Source organism: Oculina patagonica, chromosome 8 (genome assembly GCF_052425735.1).
Source record: "Oculina patagonica isolate OP01 chromosome 8, crgOcupat, whole genome shotgun sequence".
In the NCBI taxonomy this organism is placed as follows: Eukaryota; Metazoa; Cnidaria; class Anthozoa; order Scleractinia; family Oculinidae; genus Oculina; species Oculina patagonica.
Genome location: NC_135765.1, coordinates 33898641 through 33915942, shown reverse-complemented (window position 1 = coordinate 33915942; position 17302 = coordinate 33898641). Strand labels below are relative to the sequence as shown.

The following is a 17302-nucleotide window of genomic DNA, read 5'->3' as shown; positions in this document are numbered from 1 at the left end:
GTCACGAAGATAGTCTCGACAACAGTCCGACGATAACTTATCGCGGCCGGTTGCTTTGGCATGAACAGGCTCAGGTGTTATTAGGTGAGAAATTAAAGAATCAAATGCCTTAGATGATGTCAAATCAAGAACGACCATTAGACAGTATTGTTTACACGCCAGCCTTGCTAGTTCCCAGGCGTTATGATCGCCCTCCGCTCACTTGGTTTGGCGCAAAATTTGGGATCCAGAAATAAGATTGAAACACCCCTTCTGCCCGGTCCTTCTGTGGTGTTTTCTAATTTAAGCCCAAAAACTCTTGATACACAAAACTCTTTACAGATAAGCCCCTTGAAATTTACAGAAGGTTATTTTGGGGAAAAAGTATAATATTACAGTTTCACCTGTGAAGTGAGACAGGATATCATGATGATATTAGGGCTCTTTATTACAGGAAGCAGGCAGATATATCATGTGATTATGATGACAATTATCACTTTAGATATTGTAGTACTTTTCAAAACGAAAATGTTTACCTCATTCGCCACTTCCATTAAAATGCGCTTGTGGCCAGCATTAAAAACACGCCCTCAGGGAGCCCGAGACGGGAGGCTGAAGGGTCCATATGCACTCAAGATTCTCTGTATTACTACAGAGCTAAAACGGGGAGTGAGGTGGAGAATTTGGGAATTCCCCTTCCTACTGCATGATTCCTAAATTAACCAGTCTGCGAAAATGTTGCATCACTGCTTTAATAACAATCTGTGTAAAATTCCTGAAAACTTGTTCATGTTTTATATACACTATGATGCGGAATAAACCAAGTGCATTTGTCGCCGGTTATTTGCTTTTCTACGAGTTGTGGTTGTTTTATTGCGTCCAGTTTGTGGTAGGAAAAAAGTAATAATATACGTCACGTGTTCCCTCCCTTCCGGCCCTGCCTTGGCTCTTGTATTTATACTTCCGGCCGGGCACTTGACCTTTAAGCAAAGGAGACTGGGTATAAATTAGTGCGCAGGCTCTATTTCCGCCGACATTTCCGCCAAACACTGCACAACTCGAGAAGTAAGTGAACAGTAAGCAAGAAAATATTGTTAAATATTTGCCCCATTTTCTCTGCAAATCCAAGACGCATCAATGGCGAGAATATTCCGTCGAGCTGCTCACAAGGTTAAAAATTCCAGAGATGGGCACGGATCGCTTGGATTGCTCATCTTTGACGAGAAGGTTGTCTACGAGAATTTTCAAAAAGTGGTCCTTGCGAAAGCGGACGGTGGGTAAAATTTTATATTGATACATGTAGCTACAGTCTTTACGTTCAATAACTGACTGTATGAAATCCGAGAGAAAAAGGCTTTTTCTTTTAAAGGATCTTTCTTTTGTTTCGAAAAATACCGCAACCGAAACTCTAGCAATGCTTTGAACTGAAAACAAGAAACTGTCCCAGTAGGGAACTAACTTGGGTACAAAAAAGTTATGAATTTAAACTTATATTGCTGCCGTTGTATTGTTGTATTATTGTATTGTTGTGAACTCATTGCCATCTCTGTTCGAATTCATGATCAGTTGGAAGTAACATAGCCGATTTTTCTTGCGAAACCCTTCCGTCCGAACACATTCGACTACGATTTTTTTGGCCGGTTGCTTCAAATGTAGGTTTCTTAGGGGGAGGGGAGGGGGTGGTGGTGGTGTTACAATACAGAATTTCTCTTTATATAGCTGTTACATAAAATACACTTGAGTGCATCTCCTGATATTGTCATCTTAAAGAGTATTCTCCTTTTTTGGTTCAAATTTGATTCACTAGGAATAATGCATTATGATTAATATTTCTGGGGTCAATGAAACAGAATCTACAATTTAAATAGACCTAGACCTCACAGATATTTAGGGTGCATTTGTTTGGGAAAATCTAAAATTAGATCATTATTCTCTGATCACACGGACACTTTGCTCCCAAAGAAACAAAGAAATAAAAAACGACAACCCCGAAAACACATTTTGCACAGAACATAAAATATCAGTACAAATTTATTTTCCGTCGAATGTATCATAGCCAAAATCATTTCAGCATACATGTCAAAGTAGTTCTTCTTTAGCCTGAAGGACAATGTGGCGAGAGAGCATCTGATCTATAGCGAAGAGTTTTTTTGCAAAACGATCAATACAAACTTTACTCGTGACAATTTCAAAAGGATACAACTTCCGTAGCTTCCGTAGCTACCTTTTTGTATTTTGATCGAAATAAGCTCTTGAAAACTTATTGTATTGACAGTGTTAATGACAAACCTGTAGTGTAAATGTGTTGATATTTTAAGGAGAATCATTTTTTTATAATTTTTTTTCAACAGCATCCATAGCAATGTTAAAATGGGCCAAGAGTGAAGAGAATCTTGCTCTGCAGGATGTGTTCAGCAAGGTGTTTGAAGTGTCCAGTATGTGGACACATCTGATGAAAGATTTCACTGAAGAGGTATTAACATGAAATGTCCATATCCTGAGCTCAAAGAATGTCACCAAAATGATACCCTTTGACACCCGCTTTCAGTGTTACGTGCATAGCTATCTTTCTACATCCATCTATCGACATCGTCTTTCGATGTGCTCTTTGAAATGAGCCAATCAAAACGGATACATACCGGTGTTGGTTTCATGCAGATGAGCCCACAAATTCAGAAGGTCATGCTAGTGGGCTGACTGATTGGTGAATTTCGATCTATGTTGTTTGTTTAACACGTCAAAGGATGGACGTCGATAGAAAGTTGCTATGCACGCAACACTAAAAGCGGATGTAAGGACTGAGAACCTCAAAAACCATACCCTATCGGGGCTCGACAAAAACTTGAATTCCAGCTTGCCCATGGGGCAAGTAACTCTCAAATTTGAATTTGTCGTTATTAAATTTTTGTAGTTAGTTAGATAGGTAGATAGTCAAGTAACTTAAATAGACTGATGGAAAAACCGTGTATAAATAAAGTTCTCTTATCTTATCTTATCTTTTCTCCTTTTTAAGCTTATTAATAATTCATGACCCCCCCCCCCCCCCCCCCCCCCAAAAAAAAAAAAAACAAAAAAACAAAAAAAACAAAAACAAAGAAAATCAGAAACTGGGTTGGGCCTTCAGTTTGGCATTTTTGGCTTCAAAGTTACGAACTTGTTGGAGAATCTTACTAGAGACACAATCCATGATGGATAAATGACGTACAGTTCAACAGTTTTTGGGGTTTGCAATACATTATAGGGTGATTTTTAAACATCTGCAAAACATGGAAGTTTGAAGCCCATATTTCTTGGAATGATAGCAAGAACAACCAGGGAAATTGTGACCCTATTTGTTTTGGGTGGCTGATATTATTGAAAATAAGACCCAAAAGTGAAGGTCTTATTAAAGGCTTGCAAACGGTGAATTTATCACTGTCCTGAAGCCTTGTTCAAAGTAGCCTGCGTGTTTTTTTTTATGATAAGCATCCTTTAGTTTTTGTAAAGTTCATTTATAACCTTTGATAACCCTTGACAAGTAGGCCAAAAAATGTACTGCTTTGTTTCAAAATCGTTGATTTAGAAATAATTAAGCGAGTTAATTGATGGTTTGCCTGGGCCCTTGCCCATCTGGCAAGTGAGCATGAAAAGTCACTTGCCCGACAGGAAAATCTACTTGTCCCTGGACGACCGGATGGGGGTTTTGGTGAGCCCTGCCTATCCTGCGGAACATACATAGCATATAGCCCATATAAAGGGAATACCCCCCTCACCAGGCTATTGTGTGAAAAATAACTCTTGATCGGAGACACAACATGATTATCATCTGTATTGCGTATCAACATAAACAAAAAAAAATATTTTTTTTTTATAACCCCAACCCGGAAAAAAAAAAAAAAAAGAGAATCATAAAAAACTCAAAAGCGTTGCATAACTAGTATAAATTATACAGTATATATATTAAACAGTCATTGATACAGGATGCCTGAGGTTTTGTCAGCTTTTTCCCAGTGGATGAATTGACTATGTGATAAGGGATAATCATTATTTCCGTGTAACTTAAATGTTTTTCTTAAATATAACTTTTGTTTCTTTTTGAGGTAACATGCATTTTAATTTTAATTCGTGGCTTGTCAGGTTCGTTATGCCATTTAGTCATTGGTATAATGCTAATATGGTCACGTATAACAATGAAGAAGGTTTGCCGTTGCCTTCGCTACAAAGATTTGTAGCGAATGAGTGATAACCTCTTACATATAGTTTATATTTTAGCATTTTCCTTAGTCGGGGGCACAGTGGCCTTATGGGTAGGGTGCTGGATCAAGCGGTCCAGGTTTGAGCCTTAGCCAGGGTTGTTGCACATGTTGTGTTCTTGGGCAAGACACTTTACTCTCATAGTGCCTCTCTTCACCCAGGTGTATAAATCTGTATTGGCGAAATTATGCTGCCAGGCGGTAATCCTTCATTGATTCATTTCTACTCCCATCCAGGGGTAGTAGAAATATTCCTAATCCATTAATGCTACAGAAACCAGGATAAGCTTCCATAGCATTACTTAGGATTACATTGGTCACACGATTCATACTTTTCCACAAAATAGACTTGTATAATGATCCAAAAAATCAGGCTGGTACTTGCTGCTTGGCTGGGAAGTACCAAATGTTAATAGCCCAGTAATGAAAGGTGGTTGGTATCCATTTTATTTCCCCCCTCTATAATGGCTGCAGTCACATCTATGACGTAACTAAAGTTTAACTATAGTTAGTCTCAAGTTATGTGACATCATACCTAACTATAGTTAGTGCTTTTGGTCGTCTTTGCGGTCACACCAATGCAGTTAACTATAGTTAGTTCTGATTAGCTTTTGAATGATTTCGAATTTAAACTAGTTCATGACAGCCCTTGTTGTTGATATGTGTCTAGTTGATGTTCCTCTATTTATTCTATTTTTGCACGGCATCTTGGCATTGAAGAAAATAAAATTAAGTAAGGATGCTAGAAGCCGAGGAATTCAAGCTTTATTTTTGCTAACATTGGTGATATGTAATTTCTTGGCATGTTGTTTTTCTTTTTTCTTTCCCTTCACGCTTTGTTTTGCATATGAATGTTCATTTTGCACGTGCGGAAAGAACTAGCTGTCACATTCTGATTGGTTTTTCGTTTGCAAACTTAAGACTTACCCATAAACCTTGCTTGGGTATAACTATATTTAGTCTGTATTGTTTTGGATCAGCGAGGCGTAAATTTTCTAACTATAGTTTGGGTGAACAGAGAAGCGGTCACATTACCGAAATAGCTAACTATAGTTAACGCCGCCTTAACTATAGTTAGTAGTCTAGATGTGACTGCAGCCAATATGTATCATGTAGTTTATATATTTAAGAAAAGTTATTTGGAATTATGGAATAATCATGATTTATTATTGTTTTCTTGTCATTTGCATTGCAGTATCATAAATACCGGAAAAGTTTTAAAGAGGTACTTCAACAAGAGCGTGTCTTGGATGACGCACGAAAGAGGGAAGCCATGCATGCAGCAAAAATGAACAGACTTCAGAAGCAGGTACCTGCAGTTAATAATTATATTAATAATTTTTGTGTTTTCAGTTTCTCATTGCTGCCAATTATACTGTTTCATCTTTAGTTAGATCAGAACAAGAGAAAAAGTCACTGTGATGGAGGAAGACCTAGGACAATGTCAAATGAAATGGTTGAGGTAATGTATTAATTACAGTACTGGTTAATAAATCTTATTATTAATAGCCAGCAAAACTGTTCAACATCCCTTGAATCATCCACCAGCTTTCCAGGGGGGGGGGGGTCCCACATGAAAGGGACAGGATTGCTCCTCTTGTCCTCTTGTGTTTAGGACAGACTGCTTAGAGTGGTACATAAAGAAATAAAATGCCGCCGCCATACTGTGTCAACTAGCAGTCTATATTGATACAGTCAGCAAAAAGTCACTATAGTATCTTTTAGGGATCTATTAAGCTTGGGCCGCCATGCCCACAATTAACCTAATTTGTGTTTTGCCTTTTTCTAATACTATACTACAGGTTATTTCCCAGGCTGAACAGGAGCAGGCTGAGCTAGAGGTGAAAACAACCAAGCATGAGATTTTTAAGGTAATGATATTCTTGCTCCCTAGTTGAAACTACAGTCAGGTACACCTTTTAAAATGCAGCCTTCCCTATAGCTAGCTTAAGGGAAATATTTATCATCATCATCACCATCATACATTTGACATTAAGTAAGGCATAAGTACATGTACGTGGCTATATGCTCGTTGAATTACAAAGCATTTTTTTACAGGCACGTAAACTGAGGGATTCCTTAGGCAGAATTTCTGACGGTCTTCAGCAGTGGGCTTCCAAAACTTTACTGGTTGCTGGAGCATACAAAAAACTGGCCGATCTTGTTACAGACACACCAACTCAACTCACAGAAAGCAAGGTTTTTCATGGTATGTTCTGGACAAGTGAAATTAACCTGGCTAAAAAGTTGTCTCATTTAATAAAAAATGGCATAAGTTATATTAATAGTGGTCTTGTGCCCCTCACAGTGAAGAGAGGCTCTGTGAAGCAGAGTTAAGTGTCTTGCCGAACAACACATGGGTTGACGGGTCGTCATTGTGTTGTGTTCTTGGGCAAGACACTTTACTCTCACAGTGCCTCTCTCCACCCAGGGGTTTAAATGGGTACTGGTAAATTTAATGCTGTGGGAGTGGGGATGAGAACCCACTGGGCTAACATCCCATGGCCAATGGGCTAACATCCCATCCAGGGGGGAGTTAAAATTCTTATAGTCACTTTGTGCTACTGAAACAAGGATAAGCTCCAGCCTGATAGACCACTAGGCTTGAATGCAGACTCTACTTTTGTTTACCTAAGTTTGATAAGTTCCATATAATTTACTTAATATTTTATACTTTCAGGTGCTGGTCAAACAAGAAGCATTGTAAATGATCTTGCAAGAGATATTCACATTGATCCTGAGATATCTGCCCAGTTAGCGGCACTGGCACAGTCCCCCCAACCTTACTTGTACGCAGTATCTGCACCAGTCAAGCAAGACAGTGCTAAATACCATTACGCTGATCTAACGCCTTCACCAGAACACAAGTCATCCAAAGGAAATGCAAGAAATCCCAAAGCTATGCGAGCTCCTCAGCCCTTGCCACATCAACATCTGAAAGCTAACGGGAATGTACTTGTGGACCCAAATCTTAGGAGGCCATTGTCGTTGAATGATCTGAGGCCGCCTCCCACTTCACCGCCACCACCTCTACCAAAACATGGTAAGCTGTGTACATTTGTAGGGTTGGTTAGCCTGTGTACAGGAGCTGGACACCCCTAGAATGATCAGAATAAAATTTCTCAATACAGTATTGTGTCATTGCTCAGACCAGTCACAAGAATTTTGAAAATGATAATTGTAAATGGCTTTGCTAGCTGAACAAATTCTCCCTCATAGTACTACAACTTAGAAGGAACAAAAATAATTCTACAGTACCTTAGTGTCACATTTAAGCCTATAGACAACTACCAGGATCCCATTTGCAACCACAGTGACTGTAGATGATAATAAGACTGAAAAATAGTGGTACATTAGCTGACTATTGAATATTTTTTAAATTGATTTGCAGCAAAACAGGTTGTTTTCCGAACAAATTCAGCAAAGGAGAATGCAGGGAGGAAAAGTAAGTCAACAGTCAGTAGAAAATTGTCAGACCAAAAATTTATTGGGATGATAGACAGTATTTCCTGAAGGTCATTAAAACATTTCTTAATTTTTCTCGTACATATTTTGTGAGCCATGGTGGCTGAATGGTTAGTGTTCTGGTTCAACAGGTTTCAATCCAGTCTGCAAGCTAGGGTCATTGTAACTTGGGAAAGACACTTGATTTGATAGTGCTTCTTTCCACCCATAAAAAAAATATGGAAAGCTAAATTGCACTTCACAGATTGTTTGACAAATTAGTTGCCAGTTTTTGCATGTTAACTAGGACAAGGTGACACAAGGAAGGTTCTAGAATACCAGACTTAGGTACACACACTGAGACTGCTCTTAATAAGCACCCAGATTGGTCTGCCTTCAGGGGTTTAATTCAAATTTCCCAACTTTCAAAAAGACCCCCCTTCCCCTATAAGGTCTGAAAATGAATACCCCCAGGAAGAGGAGACTTAGTAGAGTGTTTATGGACTTTATGGTAATAGATCTACAAATTACTTATCGAGTTCTTTTGATCTAACTTGTGTTAGTTTCAGCTCCATCAAACATGAATTCACAGCAGTCGTCTGGAAAGATCTGGTATGCAAGGACAAACATATCAAGTGATTCCTCAGATTCTGACAGCGAGGGATATACAGAGCCTATCACTGATGGCTCATTCTTTGAAAGAAGGAACAAGATGCTTTGTAAAGTTTTGAGTGATGGAGCAATTAATGAGGTCGGAAGACGGGACAACAGTGTGACTCGGTCATCAAGCAAGAACTACTATCACCAACTAGAGAGAGGGCCCTCGGCAGAGGATGTCTTTACAGAAGAGAATGAGCCTGCAAGTTATGTTGATCTCATTAATTGAATGTATTAAAATAAAGGTTAATATATACCGGTAAATAGAGAAGTTTTTACTGTAGTAAGGAAGTTGAAAATATTTTTCTATTAATTGTGAGATTGTATTTTTCTACATAGAGATTAGGCTATACTGTAGCTGCTGTATATTATGTACTAAAGAAGAAATCTATTTCCTTAAGAAAGGTTGCCAGTGGCGAATACCAAAAAAATAAATGAAAGGGAAATTCAAATTCATTTTGTAATGGAAATATATGAATGTAGAATTAGGAGTATCTAAATTTCAAACTATACTTTATAATATTGTTGTTTAGTCTTCGTAATTTTTTGCCTCTTACAGTTCTTTAACACACAATACATTACGACTCAAATATTCGCTGTTAAGGGGACTGCCCATGGCATGTGTGAGAATGGGTTCTTGTATGCTGGGTAGCTTGTACATAATATTTTTATCAAATTTGAAATTAATGTTGCACAAAATGTTTCTAAAATGATGTGGCTAGATTTTTTATATTAAGTGACTTGCAAATTATAATATTTTGAATTATGAACAGATCCATGTATAAATGATATTTTAATAAGATCATAAATAATAAATACCAACCCCTTATGCATGAGGTAGAATCAACTGTAAAAGAGTGGACTTGACTAAAGTCACTGCTCATAACCAGAAAATGGACGGGAAAAGACTCTAGCACCCAGGAAACAAACATGTGGGAATATGAATTAAAATTGAATTATTAAACAATTATTAATTATTACAAAATTTATAGCTGATACAAACTCTATATTGTACAGTAACTAATAAATTTTAAAACACATTTTTGTGTGGAAGCTGTCAAACTTTATTCTCTTTGTTTTAACTTTGTACAGTCGAGTTCATTTGATCAGCAATATCAAAATAAATGTAATGCAAACCTTAACAATACCCAAAACAAAACAAAATCAGGGTGGACATTGTACATTCAACTAGACTTTATACATGTATAAAAGCTGGTTTGGTGTAAAGGGCTACTCCCCAATATCTCAAATGAAAGGTCATTTCCCTTGGAATTGATTTTTTGTTTGTTTGTTTTTTTAGTCATTTACTGTAAAAATAACCCCACTATCTGATACTCACTTACCTTGAAATCCCTGTTACCTTGAACAAAAAAACTTCATTCCCCTTGGTGGTATTAATTTTTTTTGTCACCAACTGTAAAAAATAACCCTGTTATCTTAAACTCCCTGTTATCTCGAACAATTTGTGGTTCCCAGAAAGTTCAAGATAGTGCACAGGGTCGGAATATAGGTATTTAAGATCTTACTCACTCAAAGACTACAGTCATGTATTATAATGAAACACTTTGTGTTTTCAATTCAATCATTCAGTTTGTAGAATGACCCCTGAAATGAGGGAGGACATTAAGTTAAAAATAAATCATGAATCACTAGAGTCACTTGAATTACGATCATCTATTTCATCTTCCTCTACTTGCGGCATTCTTTTACTCAATGCTGCTGGTGTAATTTTATTGTAGCGCTGCCAGGTGCTTTTTTGAAATGCCATGATACAGTGCAGATTTCCACCAGTCTTTTTAACATTTTTCTGCTGAATTCCCATGTGAAGTTGACGAATGTTTAGGTACAAAGGGGCCTCGTTGTTTAAATCTGTTTCAATGTCTGTCCATCTGAAAGAAAATAGATTGATGGTAATGTTTGATTGCAGTAAACCTAGAAGGTGGGGAGGACTGGTGCAAATAGGGGAGCCCAGCGAGAGTCAATGATTTTATGCAGGGAAAAAAAAGGAGGGGGGGGGGGGTCATATGTGCATGTACATTTGGGAGGTTCAAGGGGGTGAGTGGGTAAGAGGGAGAGGGTCAGCAAAACATGTGCTGCATAAAAGGGGAGGGTCTGGTGAATTTGAACATAGCCTTCCTTGATTTGCACCAGCCCTCCCCCCTCTCTAAATAATAACCGGCTCCTTAAAACCACAAGGCCAAGTGGCCCATACCACCAACGCTAGTCCTGGTATCTGTAACATATACCCAACATTGTACCCCCCCTAAATGGGATGGTGGTCCATCGCAGGATTACCCTCCAAGCATTAGTTCGCTGGCACCCATTTATTCATTACACCTGGGTGAAGTGAGGCAGTCTGTGAGAGTCTGGAGTTAAGAGCACTAACCAGTAGGCCTCTGCGTCTCTTGATGGATGAACTAGAGGTCAAACTAACAAGGTAAGTAGAAATTGCTATAGGTTTTTACCTTTTACAGTGAATGCTTGGATGTTTACAACTTGGGTCTCCAATTAAAATCCAAGTTTCAACCTCATCTTCATATAGCTGTACCCTATCAACAAAAAGCAAACATCTGTGTGTGACATTATTCAGAACATAAAGGTAGAGTAAATGTTTGCCTGTTTGCCACAGTGTAGAGCCCCATTTTTAAGTGGTCCAGAGCCCTGAAGCCTGGTTTATTTTTGGCCTGGAGCATTTTCCTTTGGGGCCCTGATTTGTTTGAAGTCACAGGTTGTGCCAACTGTGCATGTATATTTCTCAGAACTTTAAGCCCCAAGAGTGCCAACATCAAATTTCTCCTCACAATATCAGTACATAAAAAAGAGTTCAGGTTATGAGAATTGACAGAATGATCACTAAAGGAAAAGTATTTTGATTGTTTAACAAATTCTCCAAGTAATCCTATAGAACAAATGCATGGAAATAAGCAATGAGAATTTGTGTTTTGACACAGAAGGACCAAGTGAGGCATCACTAGAAGTACTGCAGGTTCCACCCTTCTCCTCCTCCACACCCCAGTATTTTGTAATGTTGCCATGGTAGCAGTTTGCAAACAAAGATGCTATTCAGTGGAAAGTTGTTTATAAATGGGTAATCTTTGCAAGTCAGTTTTAATTTTTTTTTCAGCCTGTTTTCCAGAGTGCAAAACCAAAACCAAAGTAATTACTCTGGCCAATTACAAAGGGCACAGATAATCCAGTGAACCAATGAAAACTCAAAGCAATAGTGCATGTAGCCAGCACAAAGCACAGAAAAACGTGTGAGGGAGTCACAATTTGGTTTAAGTTAAAACATTTGATTGGTTGAGAAAGTGGCGCAAGTTTTTTAAAAAAAATCACTACATGTAGCAATGCAAAACTATTAAATGCGAATTACTTTCAACACTCCTGAAAATTGCTCTATAGAGCCAATTTGATGAGCCATCAGCCTTAAATTTGTGACAGACTTAAAACCTTTAACATATAATAAACTAGGTTAAACAATTAGTCAGAACAATTATTGTCTACCTGTATGCATCAACAGCCTTAACAGGTGAGTCGTCGTAACCAATAGGACAAAAGTAGTGATTGTAGCAGTGGTAGATGAAAGCCATCTGAGGATTATGCAGACCCTTCTTCAACTGACGTAAAGCTTCCTCCCCACTCAGGCCAATGGTACGACTCTTTCCTTTGGGTTTATACAAAAAGTATGCCTCGCCATGAACTCCAAAATACTCACAGAGCTGCCTGAACCATCTAAAATAGAATCTTAATGTTGATTACTGGAAAAATTGTTTACCAACCCTCCAAGTTTACTTTTTCCTTAGTGGCCATTTGGCCACCGACTGCTAAGTTTGGTCGCCAGTGAAAAATTTTAGTCGCCAAGTTAAGCTCACACTTTCAATCCTTCTTCTCAATTTTAGTCGCTAGGCTGGCGACTTCCGAGCAAATTTAGTCACCAGCTCCAAAATTTTTACTTACACAACAGATAGTTTTTCTGACCTTTTTCTTTTTCTGACCTTTTTCTTTTCTGCAGTTCATATATGAATCATTTCATATACATTACATCATTTCACTCCTCTCATGGGAGAATATGAACTCACAATTGACCTCGCTCCCAATGTGTGGCTTCAATAGCTCAGTTGGTAGAGCATCGCACCGGTATCGCAGAGGTCACCGGTTCGAATCCCGTTGAAGCGCTGAATTTTTTTTCAGGCTTCTTTATTTCCAATTGCTTAAATTGGAAATTCACTGCGATGATCATTTATCACTTTCATATACATCCGCAGTTCATATACGAATCATTTCATATACATTACAACATTTCACTTCTCTCACGGGAAAATATGAACTCACAATTGACCTCGCTCCCAATGTGTGGCTTCAATAGCTCAGTTGGAAGAGCATCGCACCGGTATCGCGGAGGTCACGGGTTCGAATCCCGTTGAAGCCCTGAATTTTTTCAGGCTTCACTGCGATGATCATTTATCACTTTCATATACATCCGCAGTTCATATATGAATCATTTCATATACATTACATCAGATTTGGTATTAATAGCAACAAAGCATTTTGCATGCATTGCATGCCTGTGGAAATAAAAATGATTTTGTCTTACCTCATTAAAGTGGCATTTCCAGTGAATGGTCCAAACCTTATTTCTGCAAATGGCGGTTTAAAACCCAGTATGCTTAATGCTTCCTCTTGAGTCAGGGGTTGCCTACTATAAAACAAAAGGACTGACTTATTTTTAGGTACAAATTTAGTTTTTATGATTGAAAAAATTGTACAGGTATTTTGTGTGATACTGTGGGGAATCATTAATAATAATTTAAATTTATTCTACCAATAATTTATTTTATTACGTTCTTTTGTATAAAACTATGGCAACATTAAAACTATAATAACACAGTAATGTACGACAGAAAACCATGACGTAGTAGACAAAGTCTTCGTTCAGTAACTGACTTCTTTTTTTTTTTTTTTTTTTGGGGGGGGGGGGGTTTAAGGGTGGAGAATGACATGATGACTAATGTTACATGTCTGATCAACAGTAATATAAGGTACCACAATATTTATTGATCAAGAAACTAACTTGGAACGCAAGTTGAATCTCAAACTCATTAAAAATTCATCCAGTTAAAACAAAGAAAATCAGAACCGTGATGGAGGTTTGGAAATCTGATCTCTGAAGAGTTAGTTTCTATTGAAAAGATATATCCAACACTTGAGGAAGTGTTTTTCTGTGTTGTACTACACTGTACCTGCCTGCACCAAGTGAGCTAAACAGGAAATTCCAACAGGATACCAGAGAGGAAATACCACAAGAACGCTTGTATTGAGGTCGGCTCATACAGTACCTGACAAAGTATTTTCAAGTAGTTATAAGCTTGGTTTACTAGAATTTAATATTTATCAAAAGCAATTAACAAACTGATGCAGAAGTACTAACATCTACACATTGGCCTCTTGATCAAGCCACTTTATTATAGGCTGTTAAAAAAAAGCTTAAGAATAGAAATGACTTTGCCAAGCATTCTATGGGAAGGGGCGGGGGGAGGGAGGACAGGAGGTTCTGAACTTCCCACTCCCATGCCTTTTACTCCTGGTTCCCGCCCCTTTTCTTAGTGGCTCCTGCCTCTTTGTGTTATTTCTTTTGCAAAATTCTTCCCAACTTGTCCCAGTTCCCACCGCCTTGGGAATCCCACTTCCCCTCCTAAAGATTTCCCACCTCCTTTACTCCCAGGTTCCTGCCTTCCTGTCCTTACCCCACAGTTTTTGCCTAGTTGTGGATTTGAACATGAGCATTAATCCAATTTGTCCACTTGTCTCTATTCTACCTCTCCCCCAGCCTCCCCTGGATGGGATGCCAGTCCATGACAGGTCGCCTCTGGCAACATTTTGTCAGGCTAGTATCCTGATCACTATGCTGACCAGCAATTATTCTGGATGGAGAGAGTCTCTGTGAGAATAAAGTACCCTGTCCAAATACACAAAACAGTGTGCCTGGTCAGGATTTGAATCCAGACTGCTTGATCCAGAATCCTGGGTTCTGGATCAAGCAAGCAGTCTGGGTTCAAATCCTGGCCAGACACACAGAGCACACTAACCATAACGCCACCATGCATCCCATTATTGCGGTTTTCAGTGAAATGCGAACTCTGAAATTCAAAATCCAACTGATGATTGCATTTTTCACTGCCCGCAATCATAATTATGGCGACAGCCAACGAACCATGAAAAACAGGAAAAAACAAAAAAGAAAGGAATCTACCAATCACAACTGACAGACGTGACCTTTTGACCCAGTTGAGGTGAACTTCTGTTTCCTGAGAGGTCAGCTAAGATGATTGACGGCAGCAAAAAGCGTAAACCGTTATTGAGGATTGAATTTCAGAGTTTGCATATCACTGAAAACTGCAATAAGCCACTATTTTAAATTAGTAGCAGATCTATCTGATGTTTACAAAGTACTTAATTTACCATCTTCTGAGGTCTAGGACTTTCCTTCCGGCCATCATTTCCTGAGTGACAGTTTCCATGGAAGCCAAAGAACTTCCCATGTGCAGATCTCGCTTATTTGAGGCTGCAGTTCGATGTTTAGTGTCATCGTTATCATCCTGAAAGTCATGCTCTTTGTCTTTAAGATACTTTTTTGGTGGTTTCTTCCTCTTTTTAGGTTTAAAACAGTCTACATCAACTTGCCATGAACATGAACGAGGAATTTCAGGTTTTGCCTGACGTGAGAAATTTACTGATTCAAACATTTGTGGATCAGAGATACTTTTAACATGCTTTCCCCGAAACACTTTTTCCTCTGAGATCAGCGGCAGCGAAAAAGTGCTGCATTCCATAACTTTATCTTCTTCTCTAAGTAATGGGGGAACTTTCCATGAGGAATTTGTCAGCCACTTTTCACTTTTAAAATCTTTCTCTTTACATTCTTCGGTTGCTATGAAAGATACCCTTGATGTCCCGGCATTAAAATTGTTTATATTGCTGGTTATTTCATGGACAGCAGACTCTGGAATTTTCTGCTCCGGTTCACAGACTGTTGAGCTTTCTTCATAAGTAGCATTACATGTAATTTCGTACGACTCTTTTACACAGCTGTTTTTAGTGTCAAAATCTTGAAGAACCAAATCACCATTTGATGACACGTTGTCCACAGTTTCAAAGAAAATCTCCTCACAGTCAGAGTCGCTATCGTCTTGAGTTAGCTCCCCTCTTTCTTCATTCAACTGTGAGCTGTTGTGAATATTTCCTCGCTCGGTGCTCCAAATCAACCCCATTTTTTGAGATCTTCCTCGAACGTCGTTCAACTTTCGGACCTTTCGATTTCCACAGCTCTACATTTCCATGTACTAGATGAGATGGGAAATACTATTATTATTTTGCAACTGAATAAAACTCCTGTCAACTCAGCTAGAACTAACCTGCTAAAACCAGCAGGAGGCATGACAAGTATAAATTTTGGAAGTCGTTGCCAACTTTTTTTGTTGTTTTGAAAGATCTTGAAATTTCTTTGGTTTTTCGTTTGGAAAGTAGCGCTAAAACGTGTTACCGCTGACCGATTCAAGAGCTCTTGCTGAGAGTTATGGGAAATTACAGGAACGCCTGGAACATAACTGTTCTGTTTTATGAGATGCGAAGATGCAAATTCGTTGTATTGTTTTGAGTTTTGATTAGATTTACGTACAACTTCCTTGGGAGCGATTATTCGCAGCTAGTTCACTGTCAAAGCTTCCGCTGTGATCGATCTCCAGGGCGCCAAAGGAAACCTTTTGAGAAAAACATCTGCGTTTGCATAACTTGTTTCACTCTCTGTGGAAACAACTCTTCGAAAACCGAGAAAACTCTTTGAAAACCCGCTGAAAATGTCTTCCCCGAGCTCTCAAGCTGTTGCAAGACACAAATTCACTTACCCCATCGGCGACGTGTACGATGGAGAATGGAATAATGATGGAAGGAAGCAAGGGATCGGACATCTATCGCTTGTCGATGGAACGAAGTATGTTGGACAATTTCAGAACGGATTTTGCCACGGCCATGGTGTTGCAAGATTTCCGGACGGCTCTATGTATGAGGGTGAATTTGAAAACGGAAAATACAGTGGCTTCGGGGCTTTTACACGGAGCGATGGAATGCGCTTTGAAGGAAGGTTTCAAAACGGAAGAGTTGATGGCGAAGGCATGATTACCTTCCCTGATGGAACTCATGGTCGGCCAAGGCAAGAGGGCTATTTTATGGGGACAGAACTTGTCGAGAGATTCCGAGCAAACGACACAGTTATGAAAGCGCAACAGGCTGCTAAGATTGCTCGAAGCATCAAGATTTAACAATGAATTATTTCACAAATTTTAAGTTATGCAACTCAGTTTTAGTAATTTCAAATTCCCAAGAAACTGATCTCAATTAAGTATTGTGTAGTAGCTAGGGAGGTGGTTATAATGTTTCACATATCTTATTGCTGCAATTACGGCGAGTTTTAATTTTTCCTATTCTGTTTTAGAAAATATTATGTCCAGATATTGTGAGGGAAATTAAAACTGTTTAATAGTCGAGTTTGTTTCTTTTTGTTCTCACTGAAGGATCTAGAAATGTATTATTATACCCACCCCCAAGTTAAATGTTATGCAAATTAGTTTAACACCCACATAAAGCTGAAATTAGAGGTGAGCTGATTGATGCAAGATCTTCCTGCTAGTAATACGTGCTGACGCCATTGGTGGCAGCATGGGCAATGGTACTTATTTTGACCTAATTCTTTGTTATTTTTTTCTTGTCCATTTTTAAAAAGCACCATGATAACTTTTAAATGATTGAAACAGCTTTGGTCATGTGGCAGGGCAGAGGCCTACAGAAAGCCCACAGAACTGAGGGGGTACTGAATGGCATTTTATAGTACTACAAAGATGCCTCCACTTTGCAGGCTGATTTTCCCCTGCCCTCCCATCCCCATTTTCTTGAGATTGGATCCAGAAAATTCCATAGCTATACACAACCTTGAGACC

The 17302-nt window shown here is 38.7% G+C and overlaps 3 protein-coding genes across 3 annotated transcripts; 2 read left to right on the top strand and 1 right to left on the bottom strand.

The window, feature by feature from the left end:
- Positions 1–1020: 1020 nt before the first annotated feature.
- Positions 1021–9293, top strand: LOC144662120 (uncharacterized). Its single transcript, XM_078522861.1, has 9 exons — positions 1021–1252; positions 2331–2452; positions 5407–5520; positions 5602–5673; positions 6014–6082; positions 6270–6420; positions 6892–7254; positions 7603–7656; positions 8219–9293. Exons 1-9 carry the CDS (start codon positions 1117–1119, stop codon positions 8539–8541), a joined length of 1404 nt encoding a protein of 467 aa, XP_078378987.1. The 5' UTR covers positions 1021–1116; the 3' UTR covers positions 8542–9293.
- Positions 9294–9435: 142 nt separating this feature from the next.
- On the bottom strand, positions 9436–15899 carry LOC144662065 (uncharacterized). The gene is made up of 7 exons (XM_078522798.1): positions 15725–15899; positions 14772–15652; positions 13553–13648; positions 12907–13011; positions 11817–12044; positions 10778–10861; positions 9436–10201 (listed from the first exon to the last, which is right to left on the bottom strand). Exons 2-7 carry the CDS (start codon positions 15578–15580, stop codon positions 9952–9954), a joined length of 1572 nt encoding a protein of 523 aa, XP_078378924.1. The 5' UTR covers positions 15581–15652; positions 15725–15899; the 3' UTR covers positions 9436–9951.
- Positions 15900–15957: 58 nt separating this feature from the next.
- Positions 15958–16850, top strand: LOC144662066 (MORN repeat-containing protein 4 homolog). The gene has a single exon (XM_078522799.1). It carries the CDS (start codon positions 16166–16168, stop codon positions 16625–16627), a length of 462 nt encoding a protein of 153 aa, XP_078378925.1. The 5' UTR covers positions 15958–16165; the 3' UTR covers positions 16628–16850.
- The last annotated feature ends 452 nt before the right edge of the window (positions 16851–17302 follow it).

Coding starts and splice junctions, on each gene's coding strand:
- LOC144662120 (XM_078522861.1), top strand. CDS start 1,117: ATGGCGAGAATATTCCGTCGAGCTGCTCACAAGGTTAAAAATTCCAGA. Junction 6,083..6,269: donor CCAAGCATGAGATTTTTAAG/GTAATGATATTC, acceptor ATTTTTTTACAG/GCACGTAAACTGAGGGATTC. Junction 6,421..6,891: donor AGAAAGCAAGGTTTTTCATG/GTATGTTCTGGA, acceptor TTATACTTTCAG/GTGCTGGTCAAACAAGAAGC.
- LOC144662065 (XM_078522798.1), bottom strand. CDS start 15,580: ATGGGGTTGATTTGGAGCACCGAGCGAGGAAATATTCACAACAGCTCA. Junction 13,012..13,552: donor AGCTCACTTGGTGCAGGCAG/GTACAGTGTAGT, acceptor TTTGTTTTATAG/TAGGCAACCCCTGACTCAAG. Junction 10,862..11,816: donor AAGGCTGTTGATGCATACAG/GTAGACAATAAT, acceptor TTTTGTTGATAG/GGTACAGCTATATGAAGATG.
- LOC144662066 (XM_078522799.1), top strand. CDS start 16,166: ATGTCTTCCCCGAGCTCTCAAGCTGTTGCAAGACACAAATTCACTTAC.